General features: G+C 45.6%; 1 protein-coding gene across 1 annotated transcript in view; it reads left to right on the forward strand.

The window, feature by feature from the left end:
- Positions 1 to 18,109, forward strand: part of Eml6 (echinoderm microtubule associated protein like 6) — a 256,723-nt gene that overhangs the window by 229,150 nt on the left and 9,464 nt on the right. The window contains exons 28-36 of the mRNA XM_013017915.1: positions 4,801 to 4,809; positions 5,634 to 5,712; positions 8,148 to 8,277; positions 9,343 to 9,441; positions 10,050 to 10,070; positions 10,416 to 10,589; positions 14,883 to 15,091; positions 15,756 to 15,913; positions 16,544 to 16,658. Coding sequence (XP_012873369.1) covers positions 4,801 to 4,809; positions 5,634 to 5,712; positions 8,148 to 8,277; positions 9,343 to 9,441; positions 10,050 to 10,070; positions 10,416 to 10,589; positions 14,883 to 15,091; positions 15,756 to 15,913; positions 16,544 to 16,658 — 994 coding nt within the window. The remainder of the gene's footprint in view (positions 1 to 4,800; positions 4,810 to 5,633; positions 5,713 to 8,147; positions 8,278 to 9,342; positions 9,442 to 10,049; positions 10,071 to 10,415; positions 10,590 to 14,882; positions 15,092 to 15,755; positions 15,914 to 16,543; positions 16,659 to 18,109) is intronic.

An 18,109-nucleotide genomic window follows, 5' to 3' on the forward strand; every position in this document is an offset into this window, starting at 1 on the left:
AAAAAAAAGATAGGTCCAGGGCTGGGAAGGTAGCTCAGTGGTAGAGCGCTTTCCTTGCATGCATGAGGCCCTTGATTCCATTCCTCAGCACCACATAAGCAAAAAGAAAAAAGCCGGAAGTGGCTCAAGTGGTAGAGTGCTAGCCTTGAGCTAAAGAGCTGAGGGACAGCACCCAGGCCCAGAGTTCAGGCCCCACGACCGGACCCAAAAAAAATAAATAAATAAAAATAAATAAGATAGGTCCAATTCAAATGGTAGAATACCTAACTTGTGAGCTTTTTGCATTTCTCTTGGTAGATAGCTTTTCTTTCATCCTTTACTAAAACGGAAGCCATTGGACATAAACTCTGTCCTAACAGTTTTCTTTCTCTTTGATTTTGCATCCCATCTTCCACCTACATAAATCATTCACCTCCTTCCTTCTCTTCCCAGACCAGATGAGTTCAAGCCTGAGCCACTGTGGTGTTTGGACTCCTCCTTCTGTCCATTGGTGCCCCATTGTCTCTTCTTGTGTCACTGCTCCATAATGGGAGCCATCCACTTCTCCAAGAAACACATTCTAGTCTTTCCAGCCCCATCCAGATCCCTTCAGGAAAAAGCAAATCCCTGTATCTTACACAATTTTCAGACAGACCTCCCTTCTCTCCCCCTCCTTCTCTCCTCATCTAGGTTTCCCAAAGCATTTCTTTTATCCATTATCCCTTTAATTTGTTTTCTGTCCCTTCCATTCTGCTGATTTGGGGACTTTCTGATTGTCTAGTTCTATCAGCTCCCCTATCATTGTCTAGCTTAACCTGTTTACTCTGGATTTGTGTTGTGCAATGCATTATGATGGGGAGAGGCCCAATGGAGAGGGTTAATGAAGATGAAGACACTTTATAAGCATGTATGAAAACAGAACCATGAAACCTATTATATCTATGTCTATAGCTATATGTAGATATAGATATATAGATAAATATCTACACACACAGTGAAATCTGTTATTGATGTATATATATTTATTTATTTATTTTAAATACATTTTAATTTGTTTTTTGCAGTCCTGGGATTTGAACTCAGGGCCTCATGCTTACTAGGCAGGTGCTCCACCACTTAAGCAAGGCCTCCAGCCCTGAAATAGTTTTAAGGAAGGAAAGTGGGGGAGGAGAGTGATGAAGGGTAGCTTTGGTATGGTTTGATATGAGTGCATTAGATGCATGTATGGAAATGAAGACACCCTTATTCAACTAATAAAAGAAAATCTTTTTTTAAAAAAAGAATAACATATGAGGTCCAGCAGGCAGGAGCCTCAGCTTGTGAGTATATAAGCAAGTTCTTTCAAGGCTATACCGCATTCTACTCAAACAGGACAGTGTGAAAGGCTGACCTCTCTCTGCTTCATAAACATGAAAGACATTGTCACACTGTGGGAATAATTGCATTGTAATTATTCTTAATTTGTTTGAATGTTGTTTTAGTCCTCTAATCATTCCCAGAGGGCTGCCAGAATTCAGTATGTGAAAGGGTGCACTGAATCCGCAAAGTCTGGAGCTGCTGGTGTCAGCCCTTTTCCAGCCCGTGTTTTATTTCAGATTATAATTTTGCCCTTAGGAAATAGCGTTTAAATATTATATACATATGTATGTGCATATACATATATATGTATATGATTTTTCTAGAAGCTGAATTTAAAAGGTTAAGAGATAGTGAAATTAATTTTTGGAATATACTTTAAGAATATACTAAAACTATCTTAAACTATAATCAAGGTAAGAATCAGTCATTCTCTATTCTTTGTAAGGCTAGCTTTATAGCCAAACTCATAGGCACACATTTATAGTCCGATACTTGAGAGGTTAAGGCAAGAGGATTGTGAGTTCAGGGCCATCCATGATGATCTCAGGAAGCAATTCTAAAATAGACTAAGATCTAAAGTTAGCTCTTTTTCCCAAAACAGGAGCAGGGTTTTTTGTTGTTGTTGTTGGTTGGTTGGTTGGTTGGTTTTGAGGTTGTATTGTATTTATTTTTTGTTTTTGTTTTTTGGTGCTGATCTTAGTGCTTGAACTCTGGGCCTAGGCACTATCTCTGAGGTCTTTTTGCTCAGGACTAGCTACAGCTCCACTTCCCCCTTTTTTGGTGATTAATTGGAGATAAGGATCTCACAGACTTTCCTGTCGTGGCTGATTTCAAATTGTGAACCTCCTCTCTTAGCCTCTTGAGTAGCTAGGATTACAGAAGTGAGCCACAGTGCCTGACACATTTTGGAATCCAAGCAAAGTTATAGTTCCTCCAAGAACACTTTGAACATGGAATGGCTTCCAATTTGCATTTTGTGGCTAATTGGAGCCGAGTTTTTCTACTCCCACACCACTCTACAAAATCTGCTTAGGGAAGCGTCCTTTCTCACCTGCCCTCACACCTCACCACCCCTATTGGCTCTCACTGCGGCTCATCATGAGCTATAACACGTCACTGCTAAAACTTTCTTAGTTGCTTGAGTTCTGGACTCTTGACTGGAGCTGGTCAGCTTTGCACCTGCCCCTGCTTTGCCAGTTTACACCTTGGGGAGCAAAGAGAAAACACTACTAAGACATTCACCACCCCGTGGGGGCCTTTGTGGGGTGAGAATGTGTGTTAGGACAACATCCCACTCAAGTGAGCCTAAGCTTTCTCTTCAGCAGCCTGACTGCTGATACTGAGACTGCAGCCAAGACTGACCTTCCCATGGCCTCGCCCCCACAGAATTTGCCATGAGGTAGGCCTGCCTAGAGATGTGGACAGATCTTCAGCATCTGTACGTCACCTCCAGCACTGGGCCTCAGAACTGAACCGCCTCCTTAGTCAGCGAGCCACACATAGGATTCGCAGACCTCTCCTTGGGTTTCCTGCCTTCACCCACTGCCTTGGCAGACATTCTCCCTGCTCCTCTGGAGCTCAGGCCTTCATCCTTCACCCTCGCTCAGGATTATCCACGTGTTTGTTCTTGCAGGCTTCCTACTTACATTTCCTGCCCAGTGCAAGCTCTCCTCCTTGTTCTCCTGAGTTACCTCAAATCCCTATTTCCTTCTGTGTCCCTGCTTCTCACCCCACAAGCCCAGCCTTTCACCCTCTCCGCTCTTAACCTCATTGGGTCTCTTGTTGGCTCTTACTCATTGTCTTCCTGACTCTCCCATCAGGGTTAATTCTCTCTCTATATATAGAATTTATTGGACTAAAAAGTCCAACATACTCTCCACTCTTGCCCACTGCAGCAGGGCTTTTGCGAGTCACATTTCCAATGGAAACTAAATCTGGAAGGATTTAGATCTGCTGAAGAATGCTAAACTTCCAGTGTTTGGCTGTGCTGGGAATTTTTGGCAGTTCTCCCACGTCTGATATTGCAAACGCTGTTTACAGATGCTTGGAAAGAAGCCTTTAATACTTGTATTGTGTTTTAACTTGCTTTCCTTTGGAGGCAGGGAATTGTCAAGTAAGTATCTGCACCACTCCGGAAGAGCACAGGTGTTGGGTGAACACCCAGACTAAGGGTTCACGCAGAATCCACAAACTTGAAGGGTCAAAACATACAACCCGCTGAATTTACCACAATGCAGGCTCCTTCCCTTTGCTTCCCTCATCTTCAATTTTGAAGCACTCAAGCTATAAACATATGCTTGTGATATATATATGTATATATAAAAAGAAGCATCCTGAGATGGCTTTACTTTGTAGCTTCTTTTTAAACTGAAAAATCAAGGTGAAAAAAGCATTAGATTGCTTGTGTGTATATATACAATCTTATATATGTGTGTGTATATATATATATATAAACACAATGTTTGTGCTTATATGCAACTTGATCTACACTGTATAATATGTTGTATATTATACAACCTGTGTGGACCCTGGAACGGAGCCAGCCCTGTGTTCAGTCTCAAGCCGTGCCTTCTGAGCCATGCCATAGTGCCAGCAGAATCTCGCTCTCATTGCAGCCCCTGGCTTGCTTTTATCATACACTCCAACATCTTAGGTAAAAGAAGAAACCCACGGATTTCATTGGAAAGTCCCACTAAAACAGAAGAAAGAGCAGATGTCCCGGGAAGCGATAATTAATGTGCAGGAAATGTCTTAATTGTGAGAACTGGCATGTCCCAGCCTGGAGATTGCGCTCAGTTGGGTGGTGATGATGTCAGCCGGGGGTGTCGGTGTACAGAGCTGGGCTCTGTGCTCCCTCCTCATCCTTCGCCAGGGATGACAATACCATTTGGTCCAATTATCACTTATGATTACATAACATGTTTTGATTGAAGACTTTCTGAAAAAAATAAAGGTGCTTTGTTTCCCTCCCCTGGACCCCAAACTTCACAGCCATTCAGCAGGGAAGCTGACCTACTGAGAAACACTGGGAAATAATTAGGCTAAATTATGAATCAAACTTAATTTGGGAACAAAGCACCCCTTGTGCATAACTCCCCACAATATCCAGGAGGATGTCACTGTTTCTCCCCAGACACTCTAAAAGCAGCAATGTCCCAGGGTGCAGGGTGTATAGGCCCAAGAATGAGGGGAAGCGTTCACCGGCTTCCTTTTCTCTCCCTATCTGTAGGCACTTAGTGCAGAGTTTGCCCCGAGACCACAGGGTATGAGCTTTTGGAATTTGTGGACTTGGTGCCCTCTTTCATTTCTGTTTTAGTCTTTGCTGGCATGCTGGGGAAGCATGGTTTGTGCCACGCAGGAATGTCTGTTCACTTGGAAAATGCTTGTGCATGAGTGAGTTGGTGCTAATGCTGCTCTAAACTGTACTAAGTTTCTCACTTGGCTTTGTTTGCTGCTTCCAAGGGGATCAAGGTAATTCTTTCTCTTTGTGTTCCCCAGAACGATGAATAATGGTTTGGGAACATGTAATGGGCGCTGCTCTGGGTCTCCCTACACCCATCCCATGTTCTGAAGCTTAAGGAAATCTGATTTTAGGGAGCACAGTGCCAGCAAGAATCAGACTCTTTAGACAGGAGCCCTATTCCTCCTTATAAAATTCTGCATTGAGTTTGGAGGCTCCAGCCCTCAAAACTGAGAAGAGAAAATCAACCTTTGTGATGATAACAGTACTAGCACTGACCCTAACCCCGAGAGACAGGGCAGAGGAGGAGAATGTGTCCTTCCACCCCTTTTCTTCCTTCTGTGTGGTCAGACTAATCTGGGCTGTTCCGAAGCCTAGCTTGTAAGCCTGTTTCACACCATTTGGTGATCTTCAACCACAGTGCTTCTGAAGAACATTGACACATCCCTATTCAAAAAAGAAAACTGGCCAGTGAATTCAGAAAGTGCAGGCTGTTTCTTCCCATGCATAAGTTTGTCCTTAGCCATAAAAAAAGCCCCTCTAGCTAGTTTTTCCTGGCTCCCAGGAGGAGGGGAAGGGTCTGTGTTCCTAAGTGCCTTAGCCAGGAGAAAGCCCAATGGGGCAGCTGTGAGCTCCAGCCCCAGTACATGAGAACAATCTGTCAGAATCTGCTTTTCCTTGGAGAGAGGAGGACAGCACTGAACAAGCCCTGGCTGAGGGTCCTTTGACGGGGAGAGAAGAGTGAGAAGCCTCAGCTGGCCTCAGCCGGCTCCAGGGAAAGTAGCCTAGAGTCTTTCATCCAATGCTCTGTTCCCTCTGGTTCTCTCTGTTGCAGACCACCTGTTAGCCGAGCAGCTCCCCAGCCTGAGAAACTCCAAAAGAACAATATCACCAAAAAGAAGAAACTAGTTGAGGTGAGAGGAAAAACCATTATGACCACAATCTAACGTTCAAAGACTGCCTGGTGGACTCCTCCACCTGCCTGCCCCACAGATACCATGAAATGAACTCAGGTGGATCCATGAGTTTTCTCTTATTCCCTTCCCTTCTGGATGGCATGGCATCCTCTGTCTCTAGGGCAAGAATGACATCCACTGAGCCACTCTCCTCTTCCCCTAGACCTTCAAAGCTGGCTCCCTTGCCCCAAATCTCCTACCATTTTAGGTACTCAGCATCCCTTTCATGGACAAGAAGGAAGAGAAAGAAGGGGAGAGGAGAGTTGAGGGGAAAAGAGGGAAGAGGAGGAAAAGGAAGGAGAGGGGAAGGGAGGGGACTTACCCCTTCCCATAATGTCATGTGAGCATTTTGCACCTGCCAAGGGCTAGCCTGCATACTTTTCAGGAAGCATTGTGCCTGGGAGGTGGGCAGTACTGCTGCTCCCATTTGCAAGCGAAGACTGTGGGGTGGGAAGATGAAGCATGTATTAGGCCCATGGGCATGGTTTCTAGATCAGGGAAGATCTGAACTCAGTCTTAAGACTTCACTTCTGGTTTAGTCCAGTAAACCTGCCATTTTCACAGACCTGACCCCATTCCCAGAGTTTACTCTTCAAACTACAAATCTTCTATGTCTCCTGCCAGTTTTTAAAACCCAGTAGATTCCCACATGAACTTGAATCCCATTGAGATGGAGTCCCATTGGGATTCAGGTTAATGATTATAAACCTTACCTGAGCTACTTTCTAATCTCATTGCTTGCACTTCTCCATTACAACCCCAACTCCAAATTCACCACTTAATGTCCTCTGAGTTTGCTTGAAACTTTCAAGTCTCCATGATTTAGTTCCTTCTGCTTAAAAGGCCATTCTCTGCTCTGGTTGCCATACTTCACAGGCCTTCTCTGGATCATCTTTCCTAACCCCCCTTCTCTCCTCTCTCTCTCTCTCTCTCTCTCTCTCTCACACACACACACACTCTCTCTCTCTCTCTCTCTCTCACACACACACACCTCACTCTACCACCTCTTTTACTTACCTGTCTCCCTTACTAGACTGATACCAGAAAAATCTAGCATTAATTTCTTTTTTTTTTAATCAGAAAGGGAAATGTGCAGTGAGGATGATTTCTCATGGAACATAGCACAGATCAGGAAATGCATCTAAGTATCAGAAAGGAGGATCCAGGAGCTAAAAGTTATCATAAGCCAAGGTAGCACCTCTCTTCTGCTCAGCAGGGCCCTGTGTTTGCCTGGTAATTCTTCCTTTTCTCTAAGACTTCTTAGAATGCTGTGCATGCACATACTCCCCTCCAATCCCCAGCACTTCAGTTTCCATCTACCCATCTAATTAACTAGCTGAGCCTACTAGTTCCCTTGTTCTAAATTCCTGGGAGACTATCTGATTGGCCCAGTTTAGGTCACTTGTCCTCTGTGTCTAGGAGCAGAGTCACGTAGTAAATACAGTTTCTAGGAAACACATTGGGAAGAGTGTGTACAGACTTGTTGAGTTGAAATGAGAAGGGCTTTCTAAACAAGAGGTACTTAAAAAAGCAAACACAGAAAGTGAGGAAAGCCTATGATATATGGGCTGAATAGACAAGTCAGTTTACCCAAAGTTTGAGCTTCATCTCAAAGACAGTGAAAGACAGGAAATGCTTTTGAGTAAAGGGGAATCATGGTGTCTTGGAAGAATCAGTCTGCTGTTTGCAGTTGGCAGGCTATGGACAGAATAAAAGCCAGCATCAGAGAAAGTAGAGAGCCGGGCCTGGCATCTTGTTCATTTTGTATCACCTGCCAGCACAGGGCCAAGTGCAGAGTTGCTGCCTAGGACATGTCTGTTGAATGGAATTGAGAGCCGAAGTGAATCAACTCCTGCTCTTTGTCATCAAGGGTGAGTCAGGAAAAACAGAAAGACTGTCAACCCAGAACAGGATTTAGTTGGTGAAGAAAAAAATTCAAGTGCGCAAAAACTTTGTAGAGTGAACACCAACCAACAGAGCAAGCATGACACTTGCCCCAGATCCAGCCCTGCCAGTCAGGGCCTGGTGTATGGTTGTTTGCCAGAGAAAGTCTCTGAGCCACCACTGAGCCAATCTAAGGTGCACCTGCAGCAGCACAGAGATGAAGTGTCTAGTTTACATTGTTGGGCATCCAACCTAGAGATTATCTCACCTACGGGAGTCTGGCTTATTTAGGACAGTCGTTCTGCCTTCCAGGGAACAAAAATAAGGCTGTGTTGGGATTTGGGTGTTTTTTTATTTTCCTCCTGCAAGTCAAGAAGCCTTTAGTGTACGGCAGCTGCCTTCCTAGCCACAGTGTTCCTGTGCCATTGGTGGCTGCTCACACAGTGTGGGTTTGTCCTTCTGCTCTTCCTTCCTCTAAGGGTGGCTTTCCTCTGTGTGTGCCCATGTAGGAGCTGGCTCTCGACCACGTGTTTGGCTATAGAGGATTTGACTGTCGCAACAACCTGCACTACCTTAATGATGGCGCTGACATCATCTTCCACACAGCAGCGGCTGGCATCGTCCAGAACCTCTCCACAGGTAGCTGGCCACAAGCAAGCTTTGCAAACCTTTAGTTATCACACATCCATCTTTACCCACCCATTCACTTTGCTTTGAAGCATTTGATCTTTGCTTCATCTCTCAGAACAAACCTTTTGTTGTGCAAACCTTTTCTGTTTCTTTCCTGTTTTGCGTCATGGTTGTATGGCTTTGGATGGCGTTATCACTGGCATGCACTGATGTGTGTCCGCTTGATGAGGAAGACATTGAGATTTTTCTCTACATTTTCCCCAATTTTCTAGTTGCACAGCGCCATTTTAGTAGCAACGTGCTGCTTCCTTGGATAGCATCACCTGTGTTTGCTCCTCTGTTCTTGGGCCTTTGAGCGGATTTAAAGTGGCCAGTTGTGACTCAAGTGGTACAGTACCACCCTTGAATGAAGAAGCTAAGAGATGGCACCCAGGCCCTGAGTTCAGGCCCTACCAGCATATGCACACAAAAGCTGTTGAAGTGGCCACTTAGAAAGTGAGCAAGCCCATTTGCTGCACTAGAAATAAAAAGTAGTTTTTGTTCTTCCTTCAACTTCCTGTGGCATATGTCAACCTAGGGCTTTGGGAGTAAAGCCGTGACCTGTACCATTCAGGCACCCCAATGAATTGGAACTTGGCAGGTTAAAGGGGACTCCTCTTTATGAAGAGCAAGGAGTTCCATTTTGCTCAATGAAGCATTATCTCCAGGCCTGGGCCCCGCCCAGAGGTAGACTCCAAGAAGTCATCAGTCCTGTGCTGTGTGGAGAAAGAGATCTTAAACATGGATGTTTTTCTATCTTTGCACTTGGACAATGCAGCAGACCCACAGTGGGAAGATTGGGGGTGGAGCTTGGGTATGGGAGATAAAGAACATCATCTCTTCTCTTGGATCTAGAACAGAATATATGAATCTTAAAAAGTTGCCCACATTCCTGAGGACAACTCTGAAAGTGAGAATTAGGAACCGTCAGCTCCAACTTCTCTAAGGAATGTGTAGCCTTTTGCACGAAGCTTGGGGTTTTCCTGAAGTGTCTTTGAACTCTGCCATTCACCTTTCCTGTGGTCTCTCTCCCAGGCAGCCAGAGCTTCTACCTGGAGCACACAGATGACATCCTCTGCCTCACCGTGAACCAGCACCCCAAGTACAGAAATGTGGTAGCCACCAGCCAGATAGGTAGGGGACCTCCCATTGGCTGAGGCCCTCCATGCTGAGCAGCAACACTGATTTATTAGCAAATCCTGGGAGAGGAAATGGGTCACTGACATTCACCCTTGTTTATTGGTGTTGCTTTGATTCCTTGAGCTTTAAATGTACCTGTGTCATTTAAGTTAGTGCCTACAGTGATGGGTGCTTCTGAGGGACCACAGAGGTAGACCAAAGCTTCACACTCCAAGTAGATGCATGTCCTCATTCCTGTGGACTTGTGAGAGTAATTTTCCAGCCCACCTATCAAAGCGCCCCTGGTCTCCAAGCCTGATGACTTAGACCTTAGGATGTGCGTCCGGCCCTTCTGTACCCTAGGAAACTGCCAGCAACAAATGTGAACCCACTCACATTTGTGAGAAGTTCGTTTGCTTATTTGTTTTTACTTGATCATTTCCAGGCAGTTTGTTCCAAAGTATCTTCCTGCTTGTTTTCATTGGCCCCCATGTCCATTTTTTTATATTTGCTTTGGAGCTTTCTGATGCTGGTGTTGAGTGCTTTGCTCTTAAAAGACGTGACTTACTGTAGCTATTGTTTTCCCTTGCTGCTTCCTCATTGCCATTGCCCACTCAATGCAGGTGATAGCGCGGAAACCCCAGGTAAGGCTGCTCCATCTGTGAGTAGTTCCCATCTGCACAGCAAACTCATGTCAGTGTATCATGCTTGCTGATTGTATCCGCCTGCGAAATTGCTGATACAAATCATGGACCTCACCAGTTTCCCGGTAGAGAACCTTTCCTAACTGTGTGCGTGCGACAGAAGCAGTAGAGACGCCTCTGCCACGAACACCAAGTTGCCCAGAGTCTTTGTCTGGCCAGGTCACATTAGAAGTCTCTTATGCCCAGTAACTGTCACACACCCTGAATCCTCGTCCAAGGGAGGGCTTTTAAAGCTGCACAAACATCGCCTCACTCCACCGACTTTGTCATGCCTCCCGCACTCAGGAACAACGCCTTCCATACACATCTGGGACGCCATGACCAAACACACCCTCTCCATGCTGCGGTGCTTCCACTCCAAGGGGGTGAATTACGTCAACTTCAGTGCGACTGGGAAGCTCCTGGTGTCGGTGGGAGTGGACCCCGAGCATACCATCACTGTCTGGAGGTGGCAGGAAGGTAAAACGTTAGGCTTTGTGTTTGTTACCTCCGGGGCAGGGGGGAATGTCTGTGTTGTAGGCTGGGATGGAACCTAGGCCTGTCCCATTCAAAGCCCACCACGGGTCTTACTGCCTGGCCAGCGGCAGATAACTTCCCTGGAAATTCTGGAGAAACTTCCAATGCCCCTGCATCCCTCAGTTCTCAGCCAGGACAGCGTTGGCCAAGAACCTCGGAAGGGTTGAGTACTTAGGGAAAGTACTGATGTGGGTAGCCCTCTGCAGAGACGCATTGTCCATCTTTACCAACATCCTGCCTGAACTTCCTGGTGGTCTCTAGAACCTGTCCCCTTTCACTTTGAACCACCACTACCTTCTCAAGAGCAGATTGAAAGTTTTGCAATATTTGTGTGTTTTAACTTTTTTGAGATAGCCAAAATTTGTATTCAATGGATTTCTTTCTTATCCTCCCCTCAAACACACACATAAAATGAACACCCGTGCTCACATACACGCACGCATATGTGCATGCACACATGCACACACACACACACACACACACACACATTCATACGTGTATATCAGCTGTCATTAAGTTTATCGCCATTTTCCAAGTAAAGATGTTCAATTTTCTGAGTATATCCTCAGGTCAGGTGCTGCTTTAGCAAAAGCAAATCCAATTAGTGAGGACATTAATGAGGTCTGTGTCTGTGTGCAGCTGGTATCTGGGACACACTGAGCAGGCAAGTGGGGGGTGGGGAGGGACACTTCTCCAATCCAGGCTCTGGAGTCCCACTGTCTCCTCATCTTCCCATGAAGGGCAGGGAAGAGGGGCTGTAGAAGATGGGCACATTAGAAAGCAAGTTCTGATCTTTCCTGGGCCCCAGTTAAGGGGAACGGACCAATGTTAAGGAGTAGACTCATTTATCACATCCCACCAGGAGGAAGCTAGGCCCCCAGAAGTTCTAGGAAGCCACAGTTCATTTTTAGTTTTTTTTTTCTACTCACAAGCACATTGTGCTGAGCAATCCCATAGTGCATCTCGACGGGATGCAGGTCGGCTCCTGTGCTGTCAGGTGGCCAGTTGATGGGCTACTCTCAGCCTGATGAAAAGAGAGTATCTTAGCTTATGAGTCAGAGCATCTCAGAGTTAGAAAGTGTGGAGACAGCATCTATCCCATAGAAAAACTGGCCCAAGTGCCTTCCTGACAGTATGGAAGGTACCCATGGACACTTCCAAGGACACTTCACGAGGAGCCACTCACTGTGGGGAAGCTCTTTCTTATGAAGCCCTCTCAAACCCTGGGAAGAAAGCGGCCCTATGGCCTTCCGTACATGCTTGTCTTTGAAAGTTCAAGTTGTTCAAGTTCCCTGCCCTTAGGACCTCCACATGTTCCTCTGGGGACACCTGCTCTGGTGCTGGCCCAGACTCTTGCTCATCTGGACCCCTTTCTCATCTCCCAAGTGAGGAGTGGGGGAGCCTTCCAACAAGCTTCCAACAAGAGTAAAGAAGCCTACTCTGTGGTGCTTTCTCTCCTTGTCTCAAAGGGAACTAGTCTGTACAGAAGGGCTCTGTGCCACAGGTACCATGGAATAGCCTGCCACTCACCACACCTCTTCCCAGTTCTCAGGGCATGGTGTCTCTTCTCTCTTTCTTCTCTCATATGTGTCTCCCTTCACTTCAAGTTCTGCTTTCAGATAAATAACGTGTTTAGAGTCATTTATATACATTCTTGTTATCACTACAGAACAGACCTTATTTGTTAAAGGATCATTTACTATATATGTCATTGGCTCTGAGCAGACTGGAAGCTAATGTAAACAGAGACTCAGGTGTCTCCACAAGTTAAAGTATTCATGAGATTACAAAGAAAAAAACACATGAATTAGAAAAAAATATGTATCTACTTGTTATTTTGCTTTTCCCTAGCGCTAGTAAAATGGACCCCCTTTGCATCTCTTTATTGGCCACTGATTTTGCTTTTGTAATTCACCTGTTCAAATCCTTTTTTCTATTGAAGGTGAGAAGGCTGATTGTATCTTTCTTCCTTCCTTCCTTCCTTCCTTTCTTTCTTTCTTTTCTTTTTTTGTTTTAGGGCTTGAACTCTGGTCCTGGGTCCCTCAGCTCTTCAGCTCAGGGCTGGTACTTTACCACTTGAGCCACAGCACCACTTCTGGCTTTTTTTTCCTGTTTATGTGAGACTGAGAAATCAAAACCAGGGCCTCATGCATGCAAGGCAAGCACTCTACCACTGAGCCACCTTCCAGCCCCTGTATTTTACTTTCAACTTATTCTTTATAAACTTTAATCCTTAGACTTGTATAAGAGATGTAAATACATTCTCCTTACCTACTGTTTGTCTTTTAATTTTGTTTGTGGTATCCTTAGAGACCATTGGTTTTAAAAACCTTTGAGCTGTAACAGATAGCTCACTACCTACGGCTGTCCAGCTGCTGAGAATTATAGCCAGGAGAGAATGATGGTCTCCCCAGCCACCCCTGAAAAGGATTACTTTTTTCTGACAGGCAGCTACAGGCCTCGCTTTATTAACAAACCCACCAGGCTTACTCTATTAGCAAGCTATTGTGAAAACAACTACAGCAATGAAAAGAAAAAGATTTGGATAAATAATAAAGGGAAGGAAGACCAGGACATTGAAACTAAACCATTGATACTGTATGAAACAAAACTTGAAAGAAAAAGTAATAAAAGTTTAAAGTAAAAATTAAGGTCTTGGAATTAACTGAAGTATAAGAGACTCTGTAGAGAGCTCAAATAGTATAATCTCTTGGAAGGATTAGGTCAAAGCCCAAGAAAATCAACATCAGGAAATGGATACATCCAAGATAGGAGTCAGGGCCAAGGAGAGAGAGGCAGATGAAAGGGTAAATGAAGAAAATTAAGAAAAGTAAGGGAAGGGGTGGGTCAGAGGGGGGTGAGAATGTTGAAAGGGTGCTACTGATTAAGCTATATTGGCCAGGCGCCAGTGGCTCACACCTGTAATCCTAGCTACTCAGGAGGCTGAGATCTGAGGAGTGTGGTTCAAAGCCAGCCCGGGCAGGAAAGTCCATGAGACTCTTATCTCCAGTTAACCACCAGAAACCCAGAAGTGGCTCAAGTGTTAGAGCACTAGCCTTGAGCTGAAGAGTTCAGGGACCGTGCTCAGGCCCATGACCAACAAAAGAAAAAAAGATATATTGTATTCATAAACCATGACACTACCTTTGTATAACTGTTTAAAGATAATTTTTAAAATAATTTAAAAATAAAGAAGATTAATTATTTTTTAAAGGCTTTAAAATAGCAGCATAAAAAAAGCAGCCAGGCACTGGTGGCTCACAACTGTAATCCTAGTCACTCAGGAGACTGAGATCTGAGGATCACAGTTTGAAGCCAGCCTGAGCAAGAACGTCTCTGAGACTCTTATGTCTAATTAACCACCAGAAAACTGGAAGTGATGCTTTGGCTCAAACTGGTAGAGCTCTAGCCTTCAGCAAAAAAGAGCTCATGGACAGTGCCCAGGCCCCAAGTTCAAGCCCCATGACCAACACATACACACAACATGCACACAAAGAGAGACAGGTTCAGAATATAAGCAAAATGAAAATAGAAATCAAGAGGTTTTAGAAAGAGCTAAAGAATGACAGTGTATATTAACACTTGCAGAAAAGTGGTTTTCAAAACTTGTTCCAAAAATCTCATCATCTCTTCATCTCACACCTACTTACAAAATAGGAATTCATATGCTTCCCAATCCAGGTAAGGGAAATGAAACACACAGGAGTTAACCAACTGGACCAAAGATGTTCTGTAAGTAAATAGCAGAGTTAAGACAGAGGTTAAAAAACTCAGGAGACCTTCAACAATGTATATGAAAAACTGCTAGTAATTAAAAATAAGAGGCAAACGTTTTAACTCTAAAACCTACAAAATAAAAAGGAATGTGGTGTATGGTGATTTTTCTTTCTTTTTAGAAAATAAGTACAGAGACACTTGGGAAGAAGTAAGAAAATGAAAGGTGTCACGGGTGGGGGGTGTGGGTTGGCCTTCTGACGCTGGCTGGGAGATGAATGTGTACATCGCAGTCATTGTGTCTCCTCCTCAGATCCAGAAAGGGCCAGCCTTTCGTGACCCTGGGTAGGGTTTTATTGTCAGCACCGGCCCTTGTGGAAACACTTGGAGTAGGGTCTGGGGGACAGGATGTTGTGCGTGATACATTCAAGGGGACGGAGGGCAGCTTGGAAGGTAGCTTTCTGCCCTGGCTCAGGCAGCTGTGGGGAGCGCCAACCTCACGGGATGCTGTCACCCTCACAGGTGCCAAGGTTGCCAGCCGAGGGGGTCACCTGGAACGCATATTTGTGGTAGAATTCCGCCCAGACTCAGACACCCAATTTGTATCCGTGGGGGTGAAACACATGAAGTTCTGGACCCTGGCAGGCAGTGCCCTGCTTTACAAGAAAGGAGTTATCGGCTCCATGGAGGCTGCCAAGATGCAGACGATGCTGTCCGTGGCCTTTGGTGCTGTGAGTTCCAGCAGATACTTCCTCCAGGGAACCCCTGGACCCCACGCATGGGTGGGCAGGAAGGAGCTCGACCACGAAGCTGAAAACCCAGGGGAAAGCCATTTCACCCCCTCTCCACTACTGCATGCTTAGCAATGGCATTCCCTTTCTGCACTACATTTCTCCCTGCCTCTCAGTGATTCCAGAGGCCCACCTGGGCCCGCAAGCCTCCCGCGGCCTTAGGCTAAGCAACCCCTGAACACACTGGGAACAAATGCTACCATGAGGACCTCGGTGGTTGTCCTCTGAAGCTTTCTTGTTCCATAAATCCACCCCCTGCTGGTTACCACCCTTTGGCCAGCCAAAGCCTTCTTGGGAACATTCAGAGCACAGTCAGCTCTTGGTCCTCCTGGGATGGATTTATTGACTTCTTAGCTGAGCTCCAGGAAAGTTTCCTCAGGCCAGAGCCACCCAGTGCCTGGCTGTCTCCCAAGACTCTTTCTGATAAAGAGCTGCTGTGCATGGGGAAGTAAATTGCCCAGACCAACTAGGCCAAGAGTGAATGTCAGCCAGGTGATCCATCTCTCGCCCTGTTCATGATTTCTCTGTGAATTCGGCTGCTGGCTTAATGCACAGATGAAATGGACTATGTAGTCCAGTACTGAAGATGCCCCTTTGTTTGCAGAACAACCTCACTTTCACGGGTGCCATCAATGGAGATGTGTACGTGTGGAAGGACCACTTCCTCATCCGGCTGGTTGCCAAGGCTCACACAGGCCCCGTGTTCACAATGTACACCACCCTCCGGGATGGCCTCATCGTGACTGGTGGCAAGGAGCGGCCGTAAGTGAAAGCCCCCCTGCCAACAACTCATCTTCTGTCCTAGGCTTGGGAGACACAAACAGACATACCCTGACCCAGGGAGATGAGGCCTGCCTTCTCCTCTTTTTCTGTGTTAGCAGTTCAGCCTGCTGTCTCTTTAGGAGGACCAAAAACATCCCAAGAAAGAGGCAGGCACAGATGGAGACCAGGGGCTGCTATAGTTTAAAAAATCCATGAAAGCTATTCTTTAATAAACCAGAGTGATTTTGCTGTTCTAAATGCTACCCTTAGTAGCTCTTTGGGGGAAAGAAAGAAGGAAAAGGAAACAGAAATTCAGTGGGAGAAGACAGTAACACATGAAGACCGAGGTATTCTGATAGTAACCTAATGAAAACAGATTGGACTGTTGACTTTACAGAGCCTACTTTCTTTCTTCCAAAGATCGTGGCATTTGAAGACCCTTTAGGAAATCTGCAAGGTCAAGGTGGTGACAGTGTATTGCCAGGGCCTTTGAAAGAGGCCACCCTGGAGGGTCTATGGACCCAGGTGGCCATGAACATTGGGGACTGGATGAGGGGGAGAGGGAGGGAAAGTCTGAAGACAAAGACACCAGGCTGAGTGCTTCTTTATATTGTCCGCTTGATTGTTTAGGACCAAAGAAGGAGGTGCTGTAAAGCTGTGGGACCAGGAGATGAAGCGCTGCCGGGCCTTCCAGCTGGAGACTGGGCAGCTGGTGGAGTGCGTGCGCTCCGTGTGCCGAGGCAAGGTCAGCGGGCGCTTTTCCCCAAGCTGCTGGGCCTGGGGCCAGGATGGCCAGGGGAGTCTTGCTGAGTCTTTCCTACCTTCTCAGCCCGCCACTTTCCTTATGTTTCAAGCCTCCAAGGTGTGGATTTTACTGTAGTGCAGGGGTAGACAGACAGACCTGGGTCAACTGATTCCCCAGGATGAGCTGGCTGTGGGACCCTCAGCATGTTTTTTGAGCTGTCTGTATCCAGCACCCAAGTCAGGCGTGTTGTTGTGAGAACTGTACACACTATACATGGCAGTACCTTTCCCTTCGCCTGATGGCAGTGGATCAGGAAACGGTAGCTGTTATTATTATTATTTGCTATGTAACCCAGGCCAGTCTCTAATTCATGATCCTCCTGCCTCAACTTTTCAAGTGCTTAGATTACAGGTATGTGGTTCTATACCTGATGAAGCTCATAGATAATATTCGTATAAGCTGAGAGATAATAATTTGCTGTTTAAGGTTATGAAGCCGGTAGGGGGAAAATAAGGGCCACCAAACTGGCTTCAAGACCATTGGTTTTCAACTCTCACTTTGACTGTGTAGCAAAAACAATTGAGCTGCCAACTCAAAATCTCATGAGTATTGCCTCAACCTGTGTTTTCCTCCCCTCCCCTACCACTGGTCCTGGGGCTTGAACTCAGAGCCTGGGCACTATCCCTGAGCTTCATTTTGCTCAAGACTAACACTTTACTACTTGAGCCACAGCACCACTTGCAGCTTTTTTGGTGGTTAATGGGAGATAAGAATCTCACAGACTTTCATAATGTATTTAGCTTCAAACTACGATCCTCATATCTCAGCCTTCTGAGTAGCTAGGATTACAAGCATGAGCCACCAGTGCCCAGCTCTCTTCTTTGCTTTTTAAAAATTCCCCAAAGGGATTTGATGTCCTTGAAAACAAATCTCTTCATCTTCATTTAATACCGTGTTTATTTTTGAATTGGTATCAACCTAAGAATTTACTTTCTAGTTGGTCTCTGTAAGAAAAGCAAGCCTGATTTGGAGTCCACATATTTCAAAATTGTGAATTTAGTTTGAAATAATAAATGTCACTCATCTGGAAGCATGCTTATGAAGATGAAGTACCAGGCCCAGAACCTGGCAATTGCTAGGAAAGAGGTCCAGTTGAATGGAAGGAAGAACTTACTAGGAGTTTGAGCTTTCCAGAAACAGAAGTTCTATAAGGAGCATGAAGTCTCTGTGGAATGTTCTAGCAAGGGCCTGGCTGATGTGGGACTCTATGCTCAAGTTCCTACCATAGGTAGTTGACAGAAAAAAAAAGACAAAGCAAAAATGCCCTCCCTCCCCTTTCTTTTTTTTTTTTTGGTTGGCCGTGGGGCTTGAACTCTGGGCCTGGGCGCTGTCCCTCAGCTCTTCAGCTCAAGGCGAGCGCTCTACCACTTGAGCTACAGCGCCACTTCCGG

This window comes from Dipodomys ordii, unplaced genomic scaffold, assembly GCF_000151885.1.
Source record: "Dipodomys ordii isolate 6190 unplaced genomic scaffold, Dord_2.0 Scaffold37, whole genome shotgun sequence".
NCBI classification, from domain to species: Eukaryota; Metazoa; Chordata; class Mammalia; order Rodentia; family Heteromyidae; genus Dipodomys; species Dipodomys ordii.